The 27,001-nt window shown below is 33.9% G+C and overlaps 1 protein-coding gene across 1 annotated transcript in view; it reads right to left on the bottom strand.

The window, feature by feature from the left end:
• sdk1b (sidekick cell adhesion molecule 1b) overlaps positions 1-26,953 on the bottom strand; it is a 191,093-nt gene extending 164,140 nt beyond the window's left edge. The window contains exons 1-6 of the mRNA XM_073842664.1: positions 26,912-26,953; positions 26,562-26,586; positions 24,028-24,184; positions 20,946-21,052; positions 17,953-18,100; positions 2,009-2,142 (exon numbers count right to left, since the gene is read on the bottom strand). Of these exons, the coding sequence (XP_073698765.1) occupies positions 2,009-2,142; positions 17,953-18,100; positions 20,946-21,052; positions 24,028-24,184; positions 26,562-26,586; positions 26,912-26,953 (613 nt within the window). The remainder of the gene's footprint in view (positions 1-2,008; positions 2,143-17,952; positions 18,101-20,945; positions 21,053-24,027; positions 24,185-26,561; positions 26,587-26,911) is intronic.
• Positions 26,954-27,001: the final 48 nt, after the last annotated feature.

Below are 27,001 nucleotides of genomic sequence, written 5' to 3'. Positions count from 1 at the left end.
ATTTAAAATGAGATTTACAGTATAAAGGTCTTCTGCATGGTACTTTTATGTCAATCTACTTTAAAAAGTAGCTGGATGCTTAAAGGTATAAAAAAAATCTGGCTTTAATTCGGCACAAAAACAACTTTCTCCTTCACTCCCAGTGGAAAGACAAAATGTGCCACACAACACACACCAGTGTTTCAACAGCGTATTGACAGTACAGAGAAATGAGATGGCTGAAAATGTAAAAAGGTGAATGAGAGGGTCAATGTGTTTAATTTAAAAGCACATCCACTTTAAAAAAAGTCAATATTTTGTCCCAGAGAGCCAATCTGAATGAGAACAACATTATATTACCATTTCACATTATAATTTTAATCACACACCATATGAACCCAAAAGAATGTATTTAATCGAATATAATTTTGCTTTATATAGGCATTGACAACCTGCAAATCCATGTAACTGTGTAGCATTTAACATCATAGTCCCTGATAGGCCTGTTTAGAACATCGGCTGTGACATTTAACTGGTAACGTTCTTAATATCACAAACGTTTTCATATGACACAGATGATAAATTAACCCACAACATATCCGTATTAATTCCAAGCAACATTTTACTCATTAGCAGATTAAAAAAACATTCATTATCAAGTCATTAATAAAAAATTATGATGCTTAACGATAAGCAGTTAATTAAAATCTGCATATATATTTGTAAATTGTAGAGTTTAATGACTTTAAGCACTATTTGACTGTATTTCAAAAAGTCACTAAAGATCTGCTGAATTATATAACATAGTTTGTTAGTCTTAATAATGAAAGTTTTAAATAAGTGATTCCTAATTTTTTAAATTACATACATTAGTAATATATACAGTTGAAGGCAAAAGTTCACATACATTTATATGATTTTAATCTGCAAAATGTTAATTATTTTACTAAAATCATACAAAATGCATGTTATTTTTTATTTAGTACTGACCTGAATAAGATACTTCACATAAAAGACGTTTACAAAATTATTATGAATTTATAAAAATCATAAAAATTCAAAAGTTTACATACACTTGATTCTTACGTGTTGTTACCTGAATGATGTGGGGTTTTTTGGTTTAGTGGTTGTTTTGGTTGTTCACAAGTCCCTTGTTTGTCCTGAACAGTTAAACTGTCTGCTGTTCTTTAGAAAAATCCTTCAGGTCCCACAAATTCTTTGGTGTTTCAGCATTTTTGTGTATTTTCACCCTTTCCAACAATGACTGTATGATTTTGAGATCCATCTTTTCACACTGAGGACAACTGAGGGACTCATATGCTACTATTACAGAAGGTTCAAACGCTCACTGATGCTTCAGAAGGAAAAATGAGGCATTAAGAGCTGGGGGTGTAAACTTTTGAACAGAATGAAGATGTGTATATTTTTCTTATTTTGCCTAAATATCATATTTCATTTGGTACAGCCCTTCAGAAGCTACGGAAGAAACTTAAAAATTTACCCTGATCTTCAAATTCAAAAGGCTTTCACCCCCCAGCTCTTAATCCATCATGTTTCCTTCTGGAGAATCAGTGAGCGTTTGAACCTTCTGTAATAGTTACATGAGTCCCTCAGTTCCTCAGTGTGAAAAGATGGATCTCAAAATCATACAGTCGTTGTTGGAAAGGGTGAAAATACACAAAAATGCTGAAAAACCAAAGAATTTGTGGGACCTGAAAGCCTTCTGAAGAACAGCTGGCAGTTTAACTGTTCAGGACAAACAAGGGATTAAACCAAAATATATATATATAAATAAATCATTTAGTTAACAACACAGTATTAAGAATCAAGTGTATGTAAACTTTTGAATGGGGTCATTTTTATAAATTCAACTATTATTTTCTCTTGTGGACTGAATGTAAATGTCTTTTATGTGAAGTATCTTATTCAGGTCAGTACTAAATAAAAAAAATAGCATGCATTTTGTATATTTTGGAGATTCTGCAAGGTGTATGTAAACTTAAATAGTAAATGTTGTATAAATACTTACTTGCTATACTCAGGTAAATAGAAGGGCTGGTTTTGTTTTCCCCATTACGTTCGTTAACGGCCTGCACGTAATACCGACCAGCGTCTGTCGCCGTCGTTGCCAAAACCACAAGCTGATTGTCCAATGTTATTGCTCTGAAACCAAAAGAGAAACACACAAAAAACATGTAAGAATGGTCAACAAGACTGTCCACTTACGATTTCATTTCCTTTCTAATCTCAGGGTGACCTGTACCAAATCAATTTGCTTATTTGTGAAATTGTGCAAGGTAAAGTACTAATGAAAGCACATGAGCATTTTATTATTTTAGTTCTGGACGGTCTCATCGACGAGAGGGCAACGTGATAATTACTCCTTTCAGCACACGTGCACAAATCAATACACCGCTGGACACAATGAAAAATGAACATGCACAAACACACGCGCACGTCCACTTACATTATGTGAGGCTCTTGCCGCTTTTTGAACAGATATTTTTATCTCTCTTGAGGACAGGAAAAAATAACTTGCTAAGGAAAAACACAACAAAATGAATAAGGAAAGAGGAGAGAGTGGGCTTTCATGTTCCTCTATGGTCTGTGTTCAATAGCGCTCTTGTGAGAAACGTCAATAGCGCTTTCAAATTTTCACACACACATGACACAATCACACCTTTATATGAGGCAAGTTTTTAAAAGCACTAAGAGCTCCACACTTTAGTCACCGTAACTCAAGTGTCACCGCCACAACTAGATGTGCCACACCCAGAGACCTGCAGAAAGCCCAACAAAATTACAATCCTGTCTGTCAGAACTCCCGAGAGAAACGGAGCGTTACTGAAAGGCCTTTTCTAAAAGTAAAGTACACGGAAACAGAAGAACAATATAGACAGCTGCTAACACATATCAATGCAATTCAAATAGTATAAAAAATATACTTGAACTTAAACAGGGCATGTCCTCACACTATATGGAGTGAGCTGTTACAATGAGAACTTGTTTTTTGACACAGGTTTAAAAAAGAATAGAAAAAAAGAAAAAGAATTCATAAAATATGTGACCCTGGACCACAAAACCAGTCGTAAGTAGTATGGGTGTATTTGTAGCAATAGCTAACAATACTTTTTATGGGTCAAAATTATAGATATTTCTTAGTGATTAGTAATATGCATTGCGAAGAACTTTATTACAACTTTAAAGGCGATTTTCTTAATATTTAGCTTTTTTGCATCCTCAGATTCCAGATTTTTAAATAGTTGTATCTCGGCCAAATATTGTCCTATCCTAACATTCATCAAAAGTTTATTTATTCAGCTTTTAGATGATGTATAAATCTCAATAATAATAAAAAAGACCCTTATGACTAGTTTTGTGGTCCAGGGTCACATATGTGTATCAGTGTTGTTTTCGTCAACGATGACGATGACGAAATCATTTCGTTGACGCCACTTTTTTCCATGACGATAACGAGACGTTGACGAGATAAAAATGGCTCGTTGATGACTAAAACATGACGAGACGTGTGTGAGTTTTCGTTGACGAGACGAGAATAGACGAAAATGTTAGTGGGTGGTCCGTCAGACGTTTAAAATGCATGACATTTCTGCTTATTGTGCATGCCAATCAAAACCGGAAAATATCTGCCGCTATGGCAAGCCGTTTTAGCATTAAAAACTCCTTGCCATACTAGTATGGCAAGCCGCTTTAGCATTCCATCCTTGTTTGTATTTTATGTTTTAAAACATTCCTTCATTATTGTAATTATTGGTGAAAATAGTCGATCCGGAAGCTCACATTGTGTTGAACTATAGATCTGCTATTTTCAGAACTTATAAGTGACACTACCCAACAGCAAAATACTTACTGACCTACATTAATTTGTTAAAAGACTACTTTTCCCCCTTTTTTTGACTAAAACTAGACTTAGGGGTGGGCGATATGGTAAAAATATCATATCACGATTTTTTCAAGAAATATCACGATTCACGATTTTATCACGATTCTTTGTCATGTTGGTTTTACTTTTTTACAAGTTGTCTGAGTAGTACAGCCAAATTAATTTTTCTATTTTAAAACCAAAACCTTACAAGGTAACAAAATATAAAATAAAAAGAATGGCAGATATTTAAGCCAAAGTGGGCGAAGACAAAAAAATCTTTGTCATTATTTTCTTTGTTTTTAAAAAATAAGAACAAAGATAAGCTACATGTTACAAATACACATACTATACAAATAAAACAAACAGTGCTTTAATTTTCAGGTACAGTCCATGTATTTATCAGTAGCATTCAAGAAATTTAATTAACAAATATAAAAATAAAACACTATATACATTATATACATAAATTATACATAGAAGCAACATTTAAAGCAACTGTATTGAAGTTCTTCAGTCAAGAGCAGTGAGTGATTTTCCTTTGTGTTTTGTTTTATTAGTGTATCATCACCCAAAAATGACAATTCTGTCATCATTTACTCACTCTCGCATTTTTTTAAGCATAAAACATGCTGAACATAAAACTTATTTTGAATAATGTGGGTAACCAAACAGTTGCTGGGTCCCCAGTTACTTCCATATATTTTATTTATTTATTTTAAGTCAGTGGGGACCAGCTACTGTTACCCACATTCTTCAAAATATCTTCTTTTGTGTTAAGCACAAGAAAAAAAAATTAATAGAGATTTAGGACATGTGAGTGACAACATTTTTGGGTGTACTGTCCCTTTAATGACGATCGACAGCATGTTTAGCTCTGTCGCAGAGCTGCACGCATCTATACAGACGCATCTGTTTTTCTCTTAACTGTTTACTTTCACTTTAGACAACCGACTGTGTTTATATGTAATCCTTGCGTGTTTTTGACAGTATAAGCAAATTAAACGCCAAAGATAGCTCAGTTTAGTAATCAGGTGCTGTTTGACAGGCTTTTAGCGCACGTGCTTCAGGTTTACGCGCTCATGAAGCGCATGCCAGAACAGCGCGCGGACCAAATGGCGTTATTTTACTGGCAAGACTTTGAAGCACATTCAAATAATGTACTTTTGTGATCGCGAATATGAATAAGTGCAGTGTCCCGTGAGTGAATGTACAGTATATTAAGACGGAGGCACACTGTAGCACGATACTACGATATTTATTCAAAAGTAAATCGTGGAGACATTTTAATCGTCCACGATCAAAAATCGTTATATCGCACACCCCTAACTAGACTAAAACCTTTTTGACTTTTCGTCGACTAAAATTAGACTAAAACTATCACATATAGAAGTGACTAAAATTTGACTAAAACTAATAACCATTTTAGTCCAAAAGACTAAGACTAAGACTAAATCTAAGATGGTTGTCAAAAACAACACTGATGTGTATTTAAAATTTAAAATACTATAGGCTATTTAATGGCTTCTCAGCAAGATAAATAAAAAAAAAAAATACATATACACTGCTGCTCAAAAGTTTGGGATCAGTAAGATTATAAATGGTTTTTAATGACATTTCTTATGCTCATCGAGGCTGCATTTATTTGATCAAAAATACAGAGAAACTTGTAAAATTGTGAAATATTATTTTAATTTAAAATAACTGTTTTCTATGTGAATATATTTTAAAATGTAATTTATTCCTGTGATACAAAGCTACATTTTCAGCATCATTACTCCAGTCTTCAGTGTCACATGATACTTCAGAAATCATTATAATTTTTATTAATTCACCAAGGATGTGTTAAATGAATAAAAAGTGATAGCATAGATTTACATTTTTCAGAAAAGATTCAATTTTGAATAAATGCTGTTCTTTTTAACTTGTTATTAATCAAATAATCCTAAAAAAAAAAAAAAAAAGAATCACAGGTTCCAAAAAGTAGTTTCCAACATTAATAACTGTAATAATAAATCAGCATATTAGAATGATTTCTGAAGGATCATGTAACATTTGATACTGGAGTAACAGCTGATAAAATTTAGCTTTGCATCACAGAAATAAATAATATTTTAAAGTACATTAAAATAAGAACCATTATTTTATATTGTAATAACATTTTGCAATATTACTGTTTTTTCTGTATTTTTGATCAAATAAATACAGCCTTGATGAGTATAAGAGACTTCCTTAAAAAAACATTACAAGTCTTACTGAGCCCAAACTTGTTAAAAAAACAAAACAAAAAAAAAACAATGAAACTGCTCAATTTAAAAGGGTAATATAAAATCACCATTATTTTGGTTTAAAACATAAATTCTAAGTAAATTAGTATTAAAAAAAATGACAACTTGTTATGCTAGTGTGGTTTTATTGTGTACCCAACAGCTATAGCAAAATGTGATGATACAGACATTTTAGTTTGGAAGACCAAATTAAAAACAAACAAAAAAAAAATCTTATTTGAAAAAGGCATCTGAAACCAATAAACAAGCAGGATGCAATTATATTTAAACTGATACAGCCCTACAGCCTTAACAACGCAAAATCAACATGAATGTATTGTTCTTTTCATTTAAAAAGGATATTATGTAATCTATTTAGTTGTCTAAGTAGTGTGCAAATTGTAAGAAGTACTTTAACCCTTTAACTATCACCCGCATTTTTGAACATAGACGTGAAAGTGCACTAATTCATAAACAAATACATTTTGTAATATGATTTTGAAGTACCATTTCTATGGTAATACAATGTCCGATTTTAAAATGGTTTTCACAAGATGAATTTTAAGGTTTTAAGCCTTCAACTGCTCTATAATTTATGATTATTTCTAAAGCATGACAGGGAAAAACTCAGAGTCAGAACTCCTGATATGAAATAGATTTTTCCTACATAATTTGTAACATAAAACAGTGGTAAAAATCTATTTAGGAGTCTTAGACCTTTCCAACGATATATAGTTTGTCATGATTAGATTAGGATGTATTTGCAATAAGTGACTCTGGACCACAAAACCAGTGATTAGGGTCAATATATTTCAAATTGAGATTTGCACATCATCTGAAAGCTGAATGAATAAGTTTTCCATTGATGTAAAGACAATATTTGACTGACATACAACTATTTGAAAATCTGGAATCTGAGGGTGCAAAAAATTGTGTCATATTAGTAATCAAAAATTAAGTTTTAATATATTTACAATAGGAAATGTACAAAATATCTTCATGGAACATGATCTTTACTTAATATTCTAATGATTTTTGGCATAAAAGAAAAATCTATAATTTTGACCCATACAATGTGCTACTTAAGGGTCACATATAGTGAAGTGAAACTTAGGGTGACAGTTAAGAGGTTAATGATACTTTTTATGTTGCTTTCAGAAGCTTAAAATCCCCTTTCATTGAAATTGCATGGAAAAGAGCTACAAGTACTTTTCCTGTCTTCAAAATGTCTTTATGTTCCACAGAAGAACATTCGGGAACATTCCAAAAACATTCGGGTTTGGAACGACATAAGGATGAATTAATGAGAACATTCATTTTTGAGTGGACTGTCCCTTTAACTACACAGTACAAGAGTCTCTGCTTACAGTACTTTCATGGTGAAGTTATAATTTCCATTATATAACCATTAAACGTGGTGAAAACTCCAGGTGGAATTATACTGTTGGGATCTCACACTGCAAGGCTGCTGTTAGCCTGGCTCTTCCAGCACTACTTCAGCTCAACCTCAATAATTTAAATGACATCTGAAAATAGAAATGATGTTGTAACAACTCAAATAATGACAAAGAAGATGATGAAGTGAGAAAAAAAACATTCGTTTATGTAAGTACACGGTTTCTCCACACCAAATCCTGACGCAATGGCAGACCTCCAAAACGGTGGCCAAAGCCTACAGTAATCTTCAAACAGAGGAGCTCAGTGTTTTAATGCATGAGCCATCATGTAATGTCAATAAAGTCCAGTCATGGGTGACTGTCCACATTTAAATATATAGAGCTCTTTTGTCGACATTTGAGCGAGCGGATTCGTTTTGATTACTGGACACTTTTACAGGCTAATGCATGTACGCATACACAGACCCAAGGTGAAAGAGGAGGAACCATTAGGAACTAAACAACCCATACTCTGACTTCAATATGGCAGAGCTTTTAGGGCAGGAAATGCGAATCAGACAAGCAAACAAGCGGTAAGACAAGAGCGATAGAGAAAAGGATAAGCCTCCGAGATATTTAATGGGCACTGGATGTTGTTCATACGGAGTTCAAGGTGAAGTAAAGTCAGACGGCGAACGAAAGACAGCGAGAGGACAGACAGGGAAAGAGAAAGAGAGAAACTACATGAAAACGTCAAGAATAAGCATTTTAATCTATCTCCTGTAAAGAAAAAAAAAATCCCTTTGAACTCGCAGTCTTCAATTCCAGCCTCTCCATCCAGGGGAAAAAAAGAGGGAAGGGAAGGGAAAATGAAAAAAAGAAAAGTCTCGCACTCAGTCCAAAATAAATCCACAGTGGAAAAATCTCAGCATGGGATGTTTTTTACACTTTCAGCTTCAACTTTTAAATATAAAATATTCCAGGGTGGATTTAATGGTGTACAATGAATGTTTTTAGATTCATTTTAGCTAATTTTACACATCTGAATGAACAAGTTACCCCAAAAAATAAATGATTAGTTCACTTCCAGAACAAAAATTTACAGATAATGTACTCACCCTCTTGTCATCCAAGATGCTCATGTCTTTCTTTCTTCAGTTGTAAAGAAATGATGTTTTTTGAGGAAAACATTTCAGGATTTTTCTCCATATAATGGATGTGTATGGTGCTCCCAAGTTTGAACTTCCAAAATGCAGCTTCAAAGGGCTCACAGCCAAAGAAGAAGGGTGTTATTTAGCGAACCTATTGGTTATTTTAGAAGCAAATTGACTATTTATATACTTTTTATCTCAAATGCCCTTCTTGTGTCGTCTCTGCGTAGTCTGTGAGATCCGGGTCAATACAGTTAGGGTATGTTGAAAAGCTCCCAGTTCGTTTTCGTCTTAAACTTGAAAATCGTCCAACATCGCTGTTTTACCTTTTTTTGTAAAGGGCATTTGATCTTCATTGTATTTTCACTTTGTAAAAATTGGCTCGGTACTTCTGCAGTGATGTAGCCTGATTTTGAAGTTGAAGACGTAAGCGAACAAAGAATTGAGATCTGTATTGACCCAGATCTCACAGACTACTCATGCACATCGCAGAGATGAAACAAGATGAGCATTTAAGGTTAAAAAGTATATAAATAGTCAATTTGTTTGTTTGAATTTTTGAAGTTTGTTTTGATTTTGAATTTGTTTGTTTGAAAATAGCTGATTGTTTCGCTAGATAAGACCCTTCTTCCTCGGCTGGGGTCGTTTAAAGCCCTTTGAAGCTGCATTTAAACTGCATTTTGGAAGTTCAAACTCGGGGCCCCATTAGAAGTACATTATATGCAGAGAAATCCTGAAACGTTTTCCTCAAAAAACATAATTTCTATAGGACTGAAGAAAGAAAGACATGAACATCTTGGATAACACATTATCTGTAAACTGTTTTGTTCTGGAAGTGAACTAATCCTTTGAGGAGCCACTAAAAATGATCACTTCTAAAAACATCTACTGCACTATAATGAAAAATTTCTGATTTACTGTAAAGGTTGCTTGCAATTTTGTCACAACAGACAGCCTTATTTGAATAAAAGATTATGCTTTTATGCTATCAATAGGTTTAGTTACACCATCAACCAGCAGGGGTTAACTGGATAGTTTTAAACGGATGGTTCACCGAAAAAAAATTTCCCTATGATTTACTCACTCTAAAGCCATTCTAGATGTACTTCCTTCTTTATTTAAGAATGTCCTGGCTCTTCCAAGCTTTATAATAAGTGAATGGCTGTTCAAATTTCAAAGTCCAATAAAGTGTATCCATCCATCATAAAAAGTACTGCATGCGGCTCCAGGGGGGTTAATAATTCTGAAACGAATTGATGCATTTGTGTAAGGAAAATATCCATATTCAAAACTTCATAAACCGTCATTTCTAGCTTCTGCTAACTGTCATACGTACGTTCACGAGAGAGAAACATTTCAGCGGATGACATAGGATGTAGACGAACGCATAAACGCAAAAGAGAGAGCAAAACAAAACACCGGTCATGAATTAGAAGTACAAAACGAGGATTTGTTCCCCCCAGAGACATGTGGAGTACTTTTTATGATGGATGGATTCACTTTATTGGACTTCAAAATCTCAACACCCATTCACTGCCATTACAAATCTTGAAAGAGCCAGGATTTTTAAATGTAATTCTGATTGTATTCGTCTGAAAGAAGAAAGTCATATACACCTATGGTTTGAGGGTGAATAAATCATGGGGTAATTGTCATTTTTGGGTGAACTTTCAATTTTACTAGCCAAACCATGTCCCCTTGTCTACTTTACTATAATGAAATGTTGTGGTTTATAAGTTATTTCCAACTTTCTCACAAGAGACAGCTTAATTTAAATGAAAAAAGATGTATTTTTGCTGCCAGTTGGTTTAATCACAGCATCAACCAGCAGAGGATGGAATTTAAAAAAAGGCAAAGTCTAGAGGCATTTTTTAAAACATTAATTTAAGTGCTAGCGTTTTTAGAACAGTGTTTTACTGTATGTGCAAGATGCTGCAAAAGACTTAAGAGCAACAGTTTAAACATCTAGTATGAAACAGTGGAGTGGAATGTGAATAGCCCTTAGAAATACCAGATGTGGATGGTGAGGGCGTTTGGAAAACCTGTTTGGATAGAATAATTACTTTCCTGATTCTGATTTGTCCCGCTAGTGGAGCAGAAAAAAAACACATTTTTATTTTCTTTAGAAACCAACTGTAGCTTTGGCAGTGAATGAGTTAAACTATACACAGTGAGAGCAGATAACTAAATACGTGAAATTATTACAAGGTAGTGACAATAGGGGAAAACTGAAGAATACAGAGCACCACTGGAAAGACAGACAGAAAATGACAAATTGAGTTTACAAGCCAGGAAACTGTACTTAGATGGAATTTGACTTGCTCAAATTGCTCCCAAGATCACAATAAACATACCTGTCCACACAAAAAGAAAGCAAATGTAAAATAGAAAAGGTAGAGAGAAGAAAAGCGTATTGAATATTGTTTAGTCATGTTCATCACAGAAAATAGTACATCTAAAGCAACATACAATATGCTGTAAATTGGTCAAAATGCAACTATATAGCTTGCACAGTGCACACTCAAGGTTCCTGCAGGGTCATTGGATAAAATGACAAGTTTATGAAATGGAAGACCTTCATGTGCCCTGGATAAAAGCAAGAGGTGCTGTATTTCAGCAGTAAACGCTAGCCTATAGCAACAGCAGCAAGCATTTAGCAGATATGTTGTTTGGTTGTTAATGAGGGTTACTGTTCTTGTGCACGGTTATTTTTGTGCTTATGGTTATGAAAGTGTTTCAAAGAGGTGATGACTCGTGTGTGAAGGCGTATTGTTGGACCTTGTAGATGTCCTGGTGGCAAGATGGGCTGCATTCAATGTATTTTTTTGTCTTCCTAAGGGGGTGTATGTTCCATCTGTGCCATTTTTTAATTGTTGCTGTATATACGTAAGAGACTGATGGATGTTTTTAGCCTGTGCATTAAGACTTGCTGGTGCAAGCATGCTTGCATGAGCACCGTGCATCAAGTCCAGAAAAAAAAAAACAGTAACACTTGGCAACACTTAAAATGAGGTTCAGTTGGTTAACATTAGTAAATGAGTCATTATTTAATGTAGGTTAAGTTTAAATACACCTGTGTCCATTATTAATTCATATTCTAACCTAATACATCATCTAATGCTAATTAAATACATCTTCACAGTTGAGGTCAAAAGTTTACATACACTTTTTGCATAATCTGTAAAATGTTAATTATTTTACCAACATAATAAGGATCCTACAAAATGCATGTTATTTGTTATTTAGTACTTACCTGAATAAGATATTTCACCCAAAATACATTTACATGTAGCCCACAAGACAAAAAAGTAGTTGAATTTATAAAAATTATCCTGTTCAAAAGTTTACATACGCTTGATTCTTAATACTGTGTTGTTACCTGAATGATCTGAGTTGTTTTTTTAGTAATAGTTGTTCATGAGTCCCTTGTTTGTCCTTAACAATTAAACTGCCCGCTGTTCTTCAGAAAAATCCTTCAGGTCCTACAAATTCTTTAGTTTTGATCATTTTTGAGCGTTTGAACCCTTTCCAAAAATAACTGAATGGTTTTGAGATCCATCTTTTCACACTAAGGACAACTGAGGGACTCATATGCAACTATTGCAGAAGGTTCAAATGCTCACTGATGCTTCAGAAGGAAACAATGCATTAAACTTGAATTTGAAGATCGGGTTAATTTAACTTCTGGGAAATATGTAAGAATCTTCTGTAGCTTCTGAAAGGCAGTGCTAAAAGAAAAAAATATGATATTTAGGCAAAACAAAATAAAAATACACATCTTCACTCTGTTCAATAGTTTACACCCCTGGCTCTTAATGCACCATGTTTCTTTCTGAAGCATCATCGAGCTTTTGAACCTTCTGTAATAGTTGCATATGATTCCCTCAGTTGTCCTCAGTGTGAAAAGATGGATATATATATATATATATAACTGATGTGCAACTGAACTGTCAGTGCAGTGTATTCATTTCCAGTGAGCGACCTGCACCAAACTGTAAACTGCTATGAAGAAAGTGTACATTAAGACTATTGTATAGAAGCTTACAGCAGACTGCATTTCTCCAGCTGTCACTTAAAATACATCCTCAGCTGATCCTTCCTTATAACCGTATCCCTGTTTGCTTCCCTCTTAAGGGCGCACTTAAGGACTCAACGGTGTTGACAGCTGAGCCACTGATGTTCAGGGTTGGGGGGGTTTGTGTGTCCTTCTTTAAGTCCACAATCATCACTGCAGGTTTCAGAGCAGTCAGCTTCAGGTTATAGTGTCACCACCAGGACACCAGCTGCTCAACATCCAGTCCACAGGCAGATCTGATGCTGCTGCTTATGAGGCCACTTCAAAATAAAAATTACAAGAGCCCAGCCTGATGCCACTGGAGAAACTTAAGCTACACAAAGAACTTAGTCCTTGCTAACACACAGTAGTTTGCATTAAATGATTGTTTTGGTGTGAACGGGTCTTTAGCGAGAGCCAAACTTGGTCAGTATGTTTCGCTCAATTGTTTTCATTAACGTGAAAGTAGGAGAACGTTTGTGACAAATGTCAAGTATGTGTGTGCACGTTTGGTTGGAAAGCCTGATGACACTGTGGTCCAATCTATGATGTTCCGCTATGTTAGGGAACCAAAGAGCCAATTTAATTATCAAAATCAGGCAGAGTAGGAAAGAAAACAGCAGCAAAAAACGTTCAAGTGAGGGAGGAATGGAGAGAGAGAGAGAGCTAGATGAAGGGAAGAGGAGTGCGTGTCTGGAGATCGAAAGTTCAAAGAGTAATCAAGAGGAAAGAGTGAACATGGAAATGAAATTTCATGGAGATAAGAGCAACAAGAAGACAGATTTCAGCACTCTTTTAGAAATCACATGCTTTCATTTATAATCCAAACACAAGCCAAACTACCAAAGTAGACAGAAATTATACCTGCACATCAAAAGCTGTTTTTGTGAAATTTTAAGTTGCAAATTCAATCTGTTTTTGGAAGTCTCTGTAGTTTTTTTAGGAGGTCTCTCTTAACTGTTTATTGGCTTGAAGACAAGAAGCTAATACCATATTTGTTAGCGATGGAAGTCCAACATGTTCTAGTAGGGATCTGAAAGCTGACAGGAAAGGGAAAAAAATCTACAAATCTAGTAGAAAAGTAAGAAACACTTTGGATTGTGGTTTAAAATGAATTCAGGACTTTGTAAGGACTTGAGATGTCCATATTTGTTGAAGACCTAAAAAAAAACTTGCATTTGTTATATTCAACATACAAAGCTATTTAAAATAAAAAATAAAATTTAAATAAACCTGTGATATTTTTTTCAGGATTCTTTGATGAGTAAGAAGTTAAAAAGAACAGCATTTAAAATAAAAATCTTTTCTAACAATGTACACTACTGTTCAAAAGTTTGGGTGAATTTTTTCAGTGAATTTTTATATTTTATTTGTTTGAAAGAAATTATTACTTTTATTCAGCAAGAATGTGTTTAATTGATAAAAAGTAATAGCAAAGACTTATATTGTTAGAAAAGATATTTTGAACAAATGCTGTTCTATTTAACTTTTTTATTCATCAAATAATATATTTGGTAGCACAACTGTTGCCAACATAGATCATTCTAATAATAAATCAGCATATTAGAATGATTTTTGAAGGATCATGTGACACTGAAGAGTAACAGCTGATAAAAATTCAGCTTTGCATCACAGGAAAATTTAAGCCATTATTTTATATTATTATAACACTTTGCTGTATTATTGTTTTTTCTGTATTTTTTAAAGAAGTAAGAGATTTCAATAAACAACATTACAAGTCTTAATGATCCCAAACTTTTGAGCGGCAATGTATATAAACTAAACTAAACTAAAATAAATAAAATAATGTGGAATCTGAAATTATATTTGTTCCATATTTGTTAGCTATGGAAAGCCAGCATGTTTTTATAGGGATCTGAAACAAAATCAAACTCTAGAACAATAAGAAACTTGAATCCTGAATTCAGGACTTCGTAAGGACTTGAGATGTCCATATTTTTTAAAGACCTAAAAAAACCTATATTTTGTTATATTCAACACACAAAGCTATATAAAATAAAAGATGTAAAAAATTATATAAAAATTAAAAAATTACTTGAGATGTCCACTAAATTGGCTCCCACATTTATAAAAAATAATAATAATAATAATAAATTAAACTTATATAACTGTTATGCCTTAAACATATTCTTCACACAAAAATTAAATAAAATAAAATAACATTTGGAACAACAAAGAGATTTTTGTGTGGTAGTAATATATATTTGGTAATATACTTTGGTAATATGCCTGCTCTTTTTCAACCAGTGAATGATGTGTACTGGAGTGAACTTGAGTGATTCTGAACAACAAAGGGTGAATAAATAATGTCTGAATTACCATTTTTGGGTAACTTTCCTTCAAACAACATACATTTACCTGGGAAGCACAACTGTTTAATATATTCAGATTTGTTTTTGGAAAACATATGCTGAATTTAGTTTATTTTTCTAGTTTCAAGTCTAAATCCCTCTACATTATATGTTAGATTTATGCTTAAACAATTTGCACTCTCCTCACAACCCCTGTGCTAGTCGTGGGTGGGTGTATTTCGTTGGACACACATGAGTATTTATCTCTCTCCTCTAGATCTGGTTTCTTTGATAGAGTAACGCATTTCACGTACGAGTGGCCTTTGAAATGAAGACCGTCTCATAGGTGCCATGACAACCGCTTGACTGACAGCCGGCGAGGTGAGCTATCCTCAGATGCTGCCGTGATGCTGACAGTAAAACAGTAAAGCTTGATGAGTAGACGTGTCGACCCCGCTACTAACAATCCAAGAATGTGGAGCGCGCCGTCAACAACTGCAGGACGTGCCGCTTTCATTTAGAGAATCAATGAATGTCATAAAGCACATCATTGCTGCGGGGCCCAACTGATGCAATCGGTCTAAAGACACTGTAGACAGTGATTGATGTAACACTGTTTTCAATGCAAGCATGTGTGTGTGTGCATAACGTGTACAGACAAGGGTTGCCTGACTTTTGACAGATTATTGTGTTAGGAATACATTTACATAATGAATTTTAACAGGTTGGTGTCAATATATATTGATCTTTTACATGATTAATTCACTTAAAATTTAAAATTCTGTCATCATTTAGTCATTGTCATGACTTATATTCTTCAGTGAAAAACAAAAAATAGACATTTTAAAGAGGTCCTATTATGCTTTTTCACTTTTTGAATTTTAGCCAGTGTGTGGGGTGTATGTTTGGGCATAAAAGACATCTACAAAGTTACAAATCTCAAAATCAAAGGGAGATATTCAGTATTTAGAAAATCCCTTTTCAAGAACTGCCACGAACGGCACTTTTGGACTACAGCGATGGCTTTAGCGATGTAGCATGGACAGCCGTTTCTGGGATGCTTCGGCGAGCCGCAGGACGGCTCGTATAAATGCCAGCATCAGTGTTGTTTTTGTCAACGATGACGATGACGAAATCATTTCGTTGACGCCACTTTTTTTCATGACGATAACGAGACGATGACGAGATAAAAATGGCTCGTTGATGACTAAAACATGACGAGACGTGCGTGAGTTTTCGTTGACGAGACGAGAATAGACGAAAATGTTAGTGGGTGGTCCGTCAGACATTTAAAATGCATCACATTTCTGCGTATTGTGCATGCCAATCAAAACTTAAAAAGTATCTGACGCTATGGCAAGCCGTTTTAGCATTAAATACTCTTTGCTATACTAGTATGGCAAGCCGTTTTAGCATTCCATCCTTGTTTGTCTTTTATGTTCTAAAACATTCCTTCATTATTCTAATTATTGGTGAAAACAGTTGATCCGGAAGCTCACATTGTGTTGAACTATAGATCTGCTATTTTCAGAACTTACAAGTGACACTACCCAACAGCAAAATACTTACTGACCTACATTAATTTGTTAAAAGACTACTTTTTCCCCTTTTTTGACTAAAACTGGACTAAAACCTTTTTGACTTTTCGTCGACTAAAACTAGACTGAAACCTTTTTGACTTTTCGTTGACTAAAATTGGACTAAAACTATCACATATAGAAGTGACTAAAATTTGACTAAAACTAAGAAGCATTTTAGTCCAAAAGACTAAGACTAAATCTAAGATGGTTGTCAAAAACAACACTGGCCAGCATTGACTAAAGAGTCCGCAAACTGCTCTGGTTGCCGCGTCAGAGCCACACCGTAGACGTGTGCAGTGTGTGGTAAGAGATTTATTCATCATGCAGTGTAGATAGCTTCACTAGCATTATGCTGGAGCTGGTTTCGGGTATCTAAATAATAAAATAAATTAGCACAATAATGATAATATCACGTATCTGCAATCTCACAACTGACGATAGGACCAACACTACTGTAGCGTATTATTTACTCACCCTCCATGCATCCTAGGTGTATATGACTTCCTTCTTTCAGACAAATGCAATAAGAGTTATATTAAAAATAATCCTGGCACTCCCAAGCTTTAGGACTGAATGGCATAGTCAAGTGTTTCTCTCCATCAGTCCAAAAGAAGTTAATCCATAATAAAAAAAGTGCCTCACATGGCTCCGGAGGGGTCAGTAAAAGCCTCCTTTAGCGATCTGATGTGTTTTTGTAAGAAAAATATCCATATTTAAAACGTAAGACTCACTTTAATCTAGTTTGCGCAGTTGTACAGGGAACTTGCTGCTTTGGGAAGGGGCATGGCAGTACTGAAACGCCGCCTAAGTTCTTCGCCAATCGCAATGCAGTGGGACTGCTAACCAATCACAACACATTTTGTTTTTTGGAAGGCAGACCTTCATCAAACCCGGAACTAATCGAGCCATTTGTGCCAGCCTGGGGAGAAAGCTATTATAATAATGTCAATAATGTGAAAGATAATGCGTTTTTCGAACCACTAAGCATGAGAGCATGTTCTAGTACACCCCAAAACTAAATAAAGACTTTGTAAAAGAGCATAATAGGACTCTTTTAAATGACTTTCAGAGAATAACAACTTCAGTCTGATTTCAGTGATTTCAGTCTGTTCCTCACATGAGTCATATGTTATTATACTTATTTTGGAGCATGGCAGCTCCAGTTCTCCGAATATTCACCAAAAAGATATTTTAGCAAAGAAAGTCATACTTGATCAAAGAAAAAGAAAGTCATACATTTGAAAAAACAAATGGTAGGGGTCAGTAAATGGCGAAATAAGTAAAATAAAAACATTTGCATAGTAAATTACAGCAGGTTTTTGTCTCATAGATGTCAAAATGGCAACTTACACTCGATGGTTAGGAATGATCTTGAAGCCATCTCTGAACCATGTGACCTGAGGGCGAGGGTAACTGGTGACAGCAGGAGGATTCAGAACAGCGGCTCTTCCCTGAGAGACCGTTTTCCTCTGTTCCAGTTCAGCAAAGTTATCCATGTCTAGGAGAGAGAAAGAAATGAACAAAGAGAAATGGTATTTAAAGGCAGATTTTCGCACCTATGTGATCTTTGTAAAAAATTAGAGCGTTAATTGTGGTTTTAAACTACTCTTTATAATCAGAACATGACAAACACTTCACGCTTTTGAATTGTTTACACTTTTCCAGTCATTTTTCCATAACAAAATAAATATTGTTTCTGCATGTTCTAATAAGTGATATTGTTTCAAATCATTAAACAGGTTTGTGTTGCCTGACTTTGATGAGGCGTGTCTTCAACGCAGTTCGCAGTGCAGGCTACAATATTAATATCACGTTTTTTTTAGAAATGCACATTTGACAGTAGCTTGAGTTGACAGTACTAGTAGCTTGCATTAGGATGCATATGTAAATTTATGTAAAGTAAGATGCATATGTAAATTTATGTTCATTATCAAAAACAGTAACATCTGTAAAAAGTGTAACAAGTTAACAACCTAATTTTTATTTATGGTGAAATTTAATTATTCTGACAGTTTGAGTTTTATTAAAATTAACCATTGGTCTTCTATAGTAGCATATATTTACAGTTGAAGTCAAAACTTTACATACACCTTGCAGAATTTGAAAAATAATAGTAATTTTATCAAAATAAGAGGGAACACACAAAATACATGTTATTTTGTATTTAGTACTGACCTGAATAAAACGTTTACATCTATACTTTTAACCTGTAACATATGTAATACTTTTAATTACATATAACTTTTTATCTCACAATTCTGTCTTTTTTTTCCCCAGAATTGCATGATAAAAACATGCAATTCTGACGTTTTCTCAGAATCGCATGATATAAACTCACAATTCTCACTTTTTTCTTGCAAATGCAAGTTTGTATCTCGCAATTCTCACTTTTTTTTCATAGAACTGTGAGATATAAACTTGCAAGCAATTGTGTGAATTAGAATTCAGTATTGAGAAATCAGAATTCTGACTATGTCTGGAAAATTCGGAATTTAAAAAAAGCAATTGCTAGTTTATATCATGCAATTCTAAGAAAAAACATCAGAATTGCGAGTTTATATCTCGTAATTAAGACTTTATAACTCGCAGTTACAAGTTCGTATAATGCAATTCTGACTTAATGTCTCAGGATTGCGAATTTATATATCACAGTTCTCACTTTATAACTTGCAATCGCAGAATTTACAAGTTACAAAGTCCAATTCTAAATGGAAAAAAGAATTGTGAGTATATATCTCATAATTCTGACTTTATAATTCTCACAATTCTGAGAAAAAAGTGAGAATTTTGAGTTTGTGTCATGCAATTTGACAGAATTGTGACATATATACTCATAATTGTGACCCTGGACCACAAAACCAGTCATAAGGTAAAATTTTACAAAACTGAGATGTATACATCATATGAAAGCTCAATAAATAAGCTTTCTATTGATGTATGGTTTGTTAGGATAGGACACTATTTGACCGAGACACATCTATTTGAAAATCAGGAATCTGAGGGTGCAAAAATATCAAAATACTGAGAAAATCACCTTTAAAGTCGTCCAAATTAGGTTCTTAACAATGCATATTACAAATCAAAAATGACATTTTGATATATTTACAGTAGGAATTTTACAAAAAATCTTAATGTAACAAGATCTTTACTTAATTTCCTAATGATTTTTGGCAATTCTGACTTCATTTCTCAGAACTGTGACTTTATATCTCACAATTCTGACTTTATAGTTCACAGTTACAACAACTCTGAGTAAAAAGTCAGAATTGTGAGTTTGTATCATGCAATTCTGAAAAAAAGTCAGAATTGTGACAAACTCATACTTGCAAGTTACAAAATCCAATTCTGAACGGAAAAAAGACTGATGTTCTCAGAACTGCGAGATTATATCTCACAATTCTGACTTTATAACTCGCAAATGCAAGTTTGTATCAAGCAATTCTGACTTCATTTCTCAGAACTGTGACTTTATATCTCACAATTCTGACTTTATAACTCGCAAATGCAAGTTTGTATCAAGCAATTCTGACTTCATTTCTCAGAACTGTGACTTTATATCTCACAATTCTGACTTTATAGTTCACAGTTACAACAACTCTGAGAAAAAAGTCAGAATTGTGAGTTTGTATCATGCAATTCTGAAAAAAAGTCAGAATTGTGACATAAACTCATACTTGCAAGTTACAAAATCCAATACTGAATAGACAAAAGACTGATGTTCTCAGAATTGCAAGGTTTATATCTCATACTTCTGACTTTATAATTCACAGTTACAAGTTTGTATCCCACAAATGTGAGAACAAAGGTCAGAATTGTGAGTTTTTGTCATGCAATTATGAACAAACAATTCAGAATTGAGAAATGTAAGCTCGCAATTGTGAGAAAAAAAGTCAGAATTGTAAAATAAAAAGTCACAATTACATTTTCTATTTTGAATTCAGTGGTGGAAACAGCCTTCCACAAGTGAACAAGACTTATGAGTGAACTTTGAGCTGAGCAGATAAATAGTATTGAATTCTTGTTATCCTTTTATTGAAGAAAACGATATCACAAAAAAATATCACTATTGTTATATCACCCAGCCCTAGGTGTAATATACTTGCATACGTGTATATGTGTCCCATATGCCTGCTGTATTTCAAACAGTAAATAAAGTGTACTGGAGTGACAGCATATTTAGAAATTACTGGAGTGTTTCCTGAATGTCGCTTCTAGTTCATCCCCTATGGGACTCCTGTGCTACATGCATATGTGTGTGTTCTAGGTGAGTGTGGTGATGTGTGAAATCCATTTGTGCTTCAGCCTCCCGGACTCCCTTTCTAACAACATACACATGTACTTACAAGCCACGCGAACATCGGCTCTCGTCTGGATCAGCGCCCCCATCCTGTTCCTCACCGTGCATTTATATACACCCGTGTCCTCGCGCTTTAACGACGTCATTGTGTACCTGGTAGAGAAAAAGAGATCTGGGATTTACATAGTGCTTACTTGATGTTCTTGCTGTGCACAGTGTATACTGCATACTACATCCTTTTGAGTGTGAAACAGGGCGTATTATGCAATGATAAATGTTTCAAACTGTAGTGTACTACATTGAAAGTTTCATTTAGTCACTATCAAATTTATTGAATCCACCATTGCATAAAAATGTCTTAATGTCAGGCAGTTTGATAAAAAAAATAAGTCAAATAGAAAATATTAAAAAGTCGATCATCACACTGTAATTAAAAGGTCAAATCAAGTGCATTGCATTGTGGAATAAAGTATAGCACACTGTATGCTCTGATTTTGCATACTGTTTAGCACAGAGGTTCTCAACTCTGGCCCTCGAGGTCCACTTTCCTGCAGAGTTTACCTCCAACCTTGATCAAACTCACCTGCCTGTAACTTTCTAGTAATGATGAAGAGCTTGATTAGCTTGTTCAGGTGTGTTTGATTAGGGTTGCACCTCGAGGGCCAGAGTTGAGAACTCCTGGTTTAGCATATAATAGTATATACTGCAGAGATAGTATGAATAGCTACTACGTTATTTTGAATACAGCCCAAGATATGGAACTTGTATATCACAGTCAAATATGTGTTATCAGTACCTGCAACTTGATTTCTTAAACCTATACGATAAAACAGACATAAAGTTTGAAAGTGGACACTAACAAGTGCTTGGATTTACGAGCAGATGGATGTGAGTGTGTGCTGTTTAATAAGAACGATTACAAGCCCACAGGGTCAGAGCTGCTCAAATCTGTGTTGATTCGGTTTTAACAGATGACTGTGTTTAATGCAGAACTGATGGTTCACATGGACTGAATGTGGAATCAGCTGCTCAGATGAAAACTCAACACTCTGTGGGTTTTACAGACATCTCAAATGTAGGTAAAGATTCAGGAGAACACTGAAAAACATTACGTTTTAATGTTACTGTCGAGGTGAAATAGAAGCAGGAGAAAGATAAATCACACAGGTTTTCATTTTAGCATTATTTCGATACTAGTACAGTTTTTATTAATATTTTGAAATAGCTTTTATTTTATAGTTTTCAGATTAGCATTTTTATAGTATGTACAGTATTAATCAGTTTAATTTTTAGTACGCTTTTGTGTTTTGTATATTTAGCTATAGTTTTTGTATATTTTATATACACATATATGTGACCCTGGACCACAAAACCAGTCATAAGGTTAAAAGATTTATACATCATATGAAAGCTCAATAAATAAGCTTTCTATTGATGTATGGTTTGTTAGGATAGGACAATATTTGACTGAGATACATCTATTTGAAATCAGAAATCTGAGGATGCAAAAAAATCTAAAAGACTGAGAAAATCACCTTTAAAGTTGTCCAAATTAGGTTCTTAACAATGCATATTACAAATCAAAAATGACATTTTGATATGTTTACAGTAGGAATTTTACAAAAAATCTTCATGGAACATGAACTTTACTTAATTTCTTAATGATTTTTGGCATAAAAGAAAAATCAAAATTTTTGACCCATGCAATGTATTTTTGGCTATTGCTACAAATATACCCCAGCGACTTAAGACTGGTTTTGTGGTCCAGGGTCACATATTATAATATCGTATATTAAACACAATATATTAAAATATAATATAATACAAATATGATTATGTATAGTACATCATATTATATAGATTTTTATTCTTTTAATTTTTTTTAAATTTAGCTTTTATTTACTTAAACTTTAACTTAAACTTTAGTTAGTTGCCAAGGCAACATTTGCAATTTTTTATAAAGTTTTTAATCTAACATTTATATTTACATTTTATTTCAGCCTCATTTCAATTAACAAAAAACAAATGTTTTAATAGTATTAGTATTTGTATATTTAGTTTTAATTTTCTTTCATTCAGTTTTTTTCTCTTTTTTAATTTGTATTTGTTTATTTATTTATTTATTTTTATTTGATTTCATTAGATCGTTTTTATTTACTTAAAAATGATCATAAACTTCAGTTAGTTGCCAAGGCAACATTTGCAATTTTTTATAAAGTTTTTAATCTAACATTTATATTTACATTTTATTTCAGCCTCATTTCAATTAACAAAAAACAAATGTTTTAATAGTATTAGTAGTTGTATGTTTAGTTTTAATATTCTTTCATTCAGTTTTTTTCTCTTTTTTTAATTTGTATTTGTTTGTTTATTTTTATTTTATTTCATTAGATAGTTTTCATTTACTTAAACTGTATCATAAACTTCAGTTAGTTGCCAAGACAAAATTTCTAATCTAATATTAATATTGTATTTTATTTAAATTAACAAAAAGATTCATATCGATTTGGAAAGATAGAATGGTGAGTAAATGACAGAAATCATTTTTGTGGTATCTACCCCTTTAAAGTCAGGTTACGTGACTTTAAACGAGATTAAAATAGACCACATCGCTCATCTTGCTAACACTGTTCTTATTATACACCATTTCTTTATTATACACAACTCTGAGGTCACTGTAATAATAATGTCTCCAAAACACGAGGGGTCAAAGATGGATGACCAGACAAGAGAAAGAGACCAAAGAAGGGAACAGGACAAATGAGATCCCAAAGGACTCAGCACTGTCTATATTATTTTATACTGTAGCACTATTTTGTGCTGTACAATCTCTAACACAGAATCCTATGACCTCGGTACACGGTTATCTGTACCAAAATAGTGCACCAACTACTTTTTAAAAATTGAGATTTGTGAATTGGGGATTTTATGTTTTGCTGTTTTGTACAGACTTCATGATCTGGAATAGCTCCTCAAAGATGTTAAAGTCCACTTTAGTGTGATTAATGATCTTGCTTCAGAAGGATTGGCCCTGTTGCATGGTTTTGGATGAGAGATATAAACACCTAAATTAATTAAATATTCACGTCTAAACGTGCAGACAGCAGAGCGTACGTGTCGATTATTACCTGTACTCTGGCGTATATTCAGTGATGTCTGTGCTGTTTCTCATCCATTTGAACTCCAGCGGCCAGCTGCCCTCAGCCAGACAGGTGAGCACGAGTCTGTTCCCCTCCAGGTGTGTCTGTGCACCCCCTACCTCGGTTTTAAAGTACGGAGCGGTATCTGTGAAGAGAACATCAATAACAGAATGCTTAATTTGAATATAATGAATAGTTAAACTTCCCTAAATGTGCAAAGATGGCTAATTATGATGCATGAATGAAAGCACACTCTGAGCGTAAGAATAAAGTGCTGACCATGATATTTCAATATTTCAAACAGTCCAGGCCCACCATAGTGGCCAAATATTACTCTGATTAATGACCGATATTACACCCAGGCTGATTCATCAGCCAAAATTTGGTCATTTCGATACTGATAACTGTGCCTGAGTACACATTTAGAGTACATCTCATTATATTAGGGAATACTGTGTTTGAAAGAAATTCTCTATAGGGCTGTCACAATACCTTGACTGAATTCGAGTCTTCCATTTTAAAAATCCTGACTGCAATTTCTCCTTGTCGAGTGACTGGCAAAACACCGGAAGTGGTGCATTCCACATACAAATACCCACAAAACGCATTATTAATTTTTCAAGGCTGCATGATACAGTATATAACACCATTTAAAATCCTAATAAAGCTGTCAATTCACAAACACTACAGCTGAATTAAACCCATAGGTTTAATATGCACTTTAATTATTCAGATTTGTAAGGTAAATCATTTATAAACCTACGTAAACACAGGAGAATACATCAATATATTTCTCAAAATGCTAACTGTTATCATAGACTGTTATTCGCGATTTCAAAATAAAAGCTCAAACCCTCATTCTGAGTTTGCATGTTTTGATGTCCATATATTTAAGCAATTACAGTGGCTTTCGTAAAGAAATGGGCAAATTTTAAAGAGTAAGTGGGCATTTTAATTATGTTGCTGTTTGGGCAATATTGCGATAAGTGTAAAAACGATCGTCAGGTCGTTGGCGCCCTCTTACAGGCATTTGATATAATACATAATGTACATTATAGCTCTATTGTTTATATAATACATTCTGTATTTTAGCAGTTTTGTTCATCAAAACCATATGATTACTTGGTTTTAATACTTTATTTGAACCAATTATTATTGCCTCATTGTTATATGTATTTTAAGTAATTTTAAAGGCTTTTATATCTTAGGTCTATGTTTATTACCTCAAAGAAATCCATTATAATTATCCAACCACACGATTAATTGCCCGAATAATCAACCGATTACTCGATTACCGAAATAATTGTTAGTGGCAGCCCTAATTCTCCTATTAAAATGTATATTTCCTATTTTAATATAGTTTAAAATGTCATTTATTTCCGTGATTGCAAAGCTGATATTTCAGGAGCCATTACTCCATTATTCCATCAGAAATTATCTAATGCTAACTTCCTCCTCATGAAACGTTTGAAAAACTGTGATACTTTTTTAGGACTCTTTGATGAAAATCAAGTTCAAAAGAACAGCCTTCCCTGCCACTTTGATCAATTTAATGCATCCTTGCTGAGAAAAAAGTAAGAATGTTTCGTCCCCAAAAATCTTACTGAACCCCAAATTTCACAGTATATATAAAGTCAGGATGCTCGGACAAAAAAAGAGCAAGTTTTAATAGTGACTTTGTGCAGTGTTTACACTTTTCAAGGATTAACCAACAAATGGCTTTTATCTACACATTACACTTAAATGCTAGAAAGTAAAAAACACACACTTAAAGTCATCCTATGAAATGGCTGACACTTTCTATATCAGGCTTTTTGGTGCCCTGTCTTAACACAGTTTAACGTATCCATGGGCTGTAGCAAAAACATTTAGGCCATAATAAAAATGAAATACACTTCTGAGAAAATCTGCAAATACACACTTGCCCCTAGACACCCAGTTAATGTGAAAGGAAAGACTCAAATTTGTCAAAAGAAAAAGTCACCTTCATGTTACTGTCACACACAAATCCAGACCAATTTACATAATACAAATTCACCCAATAAACTCAGAAAAATATCTCAAAGGGACTTTCACCCAAGTGCTTTGTGGGAAATAGTTTCAAAGCCTTTGTGCATTGTGAATCTAATCTCTCCATCTACAGTCCAAATGGCTTCAGATGACATCACTAACACTGAAGAACCGAAGATCCAGCCAGTAGAAAACAGTAGGGAAGTCGTGTGACCTGAGATCAGACTGATAAAATGAGCTCTGGCACTCGCTCTAAATGTTTGAAAGCCAGTATGCAATTCACACTTTATGAATGCAGTAAGCTATAAAAAAGATGAAAAAATTCCATTCAGGTTTTGGTCATACTAAACTGAATGTACATTCACAAGACACACTGTAAGCTCTGTTGCATAAAGCATTGATCGATTTGGAACATTTTTCAGGACACAGCAAAAGAGCATTACTGACAAAAGACAACTTACGTTGATTCCAACAGAATTTGATCATAGCATTTTAAGTTAACAACATGGTACTCTTTGACTCCAGCATGTGGCTAAGCTAACAATGTGAAACAGTTAATAGCTGGATCTGAAATTGTAAACTATCTTTGTTGATACTTTTTAGAAATTCTGGCAAATGTCGGTAATATGTTATTTTCATGTCAATATATCATGTATCAATACCCAATAAATAGCTGATTTTATAAATTCATACTACTTTATAACAAAAAGAAATGAAACGGAAAACATACATTTATTTACACAACAGTTCTATCATTTCCTTGAATCTGATTGGCTATCGGAACTCAAATTTTGGCAAATATCAGTAACACCTTATTTACATTTATGAATTTAATATGACGGTCAATCTGGGTGTGAATTACCAAGGGGAGTGTGGGGGATTTCCTCTCCTCTGGTCTTTGCATCCCTGCCTCTGCTGAATTATTTTGATTCCCGGTGGGGATAAAAAACAT

The sequence above is a fragment of the Garra rufa genome, chromosome 6 (genome assembly GCF_049309525.1).
Source record: "Garra rufa chromosome 6, GarRuf1.0, whole genome shotgun sequence".
Classification (NCBI taxonomy): domain Eukaryota; kingdom Metazoa; phylum Chordata; class Actinopteri; order Cypriniformes; family Cyprinidae; genus Garra; species Garra rufa.
Note: the sequence above shows the minus strand (reverse complement) of the source record. Positions and strands in the feature narration are given on the sequence as shown.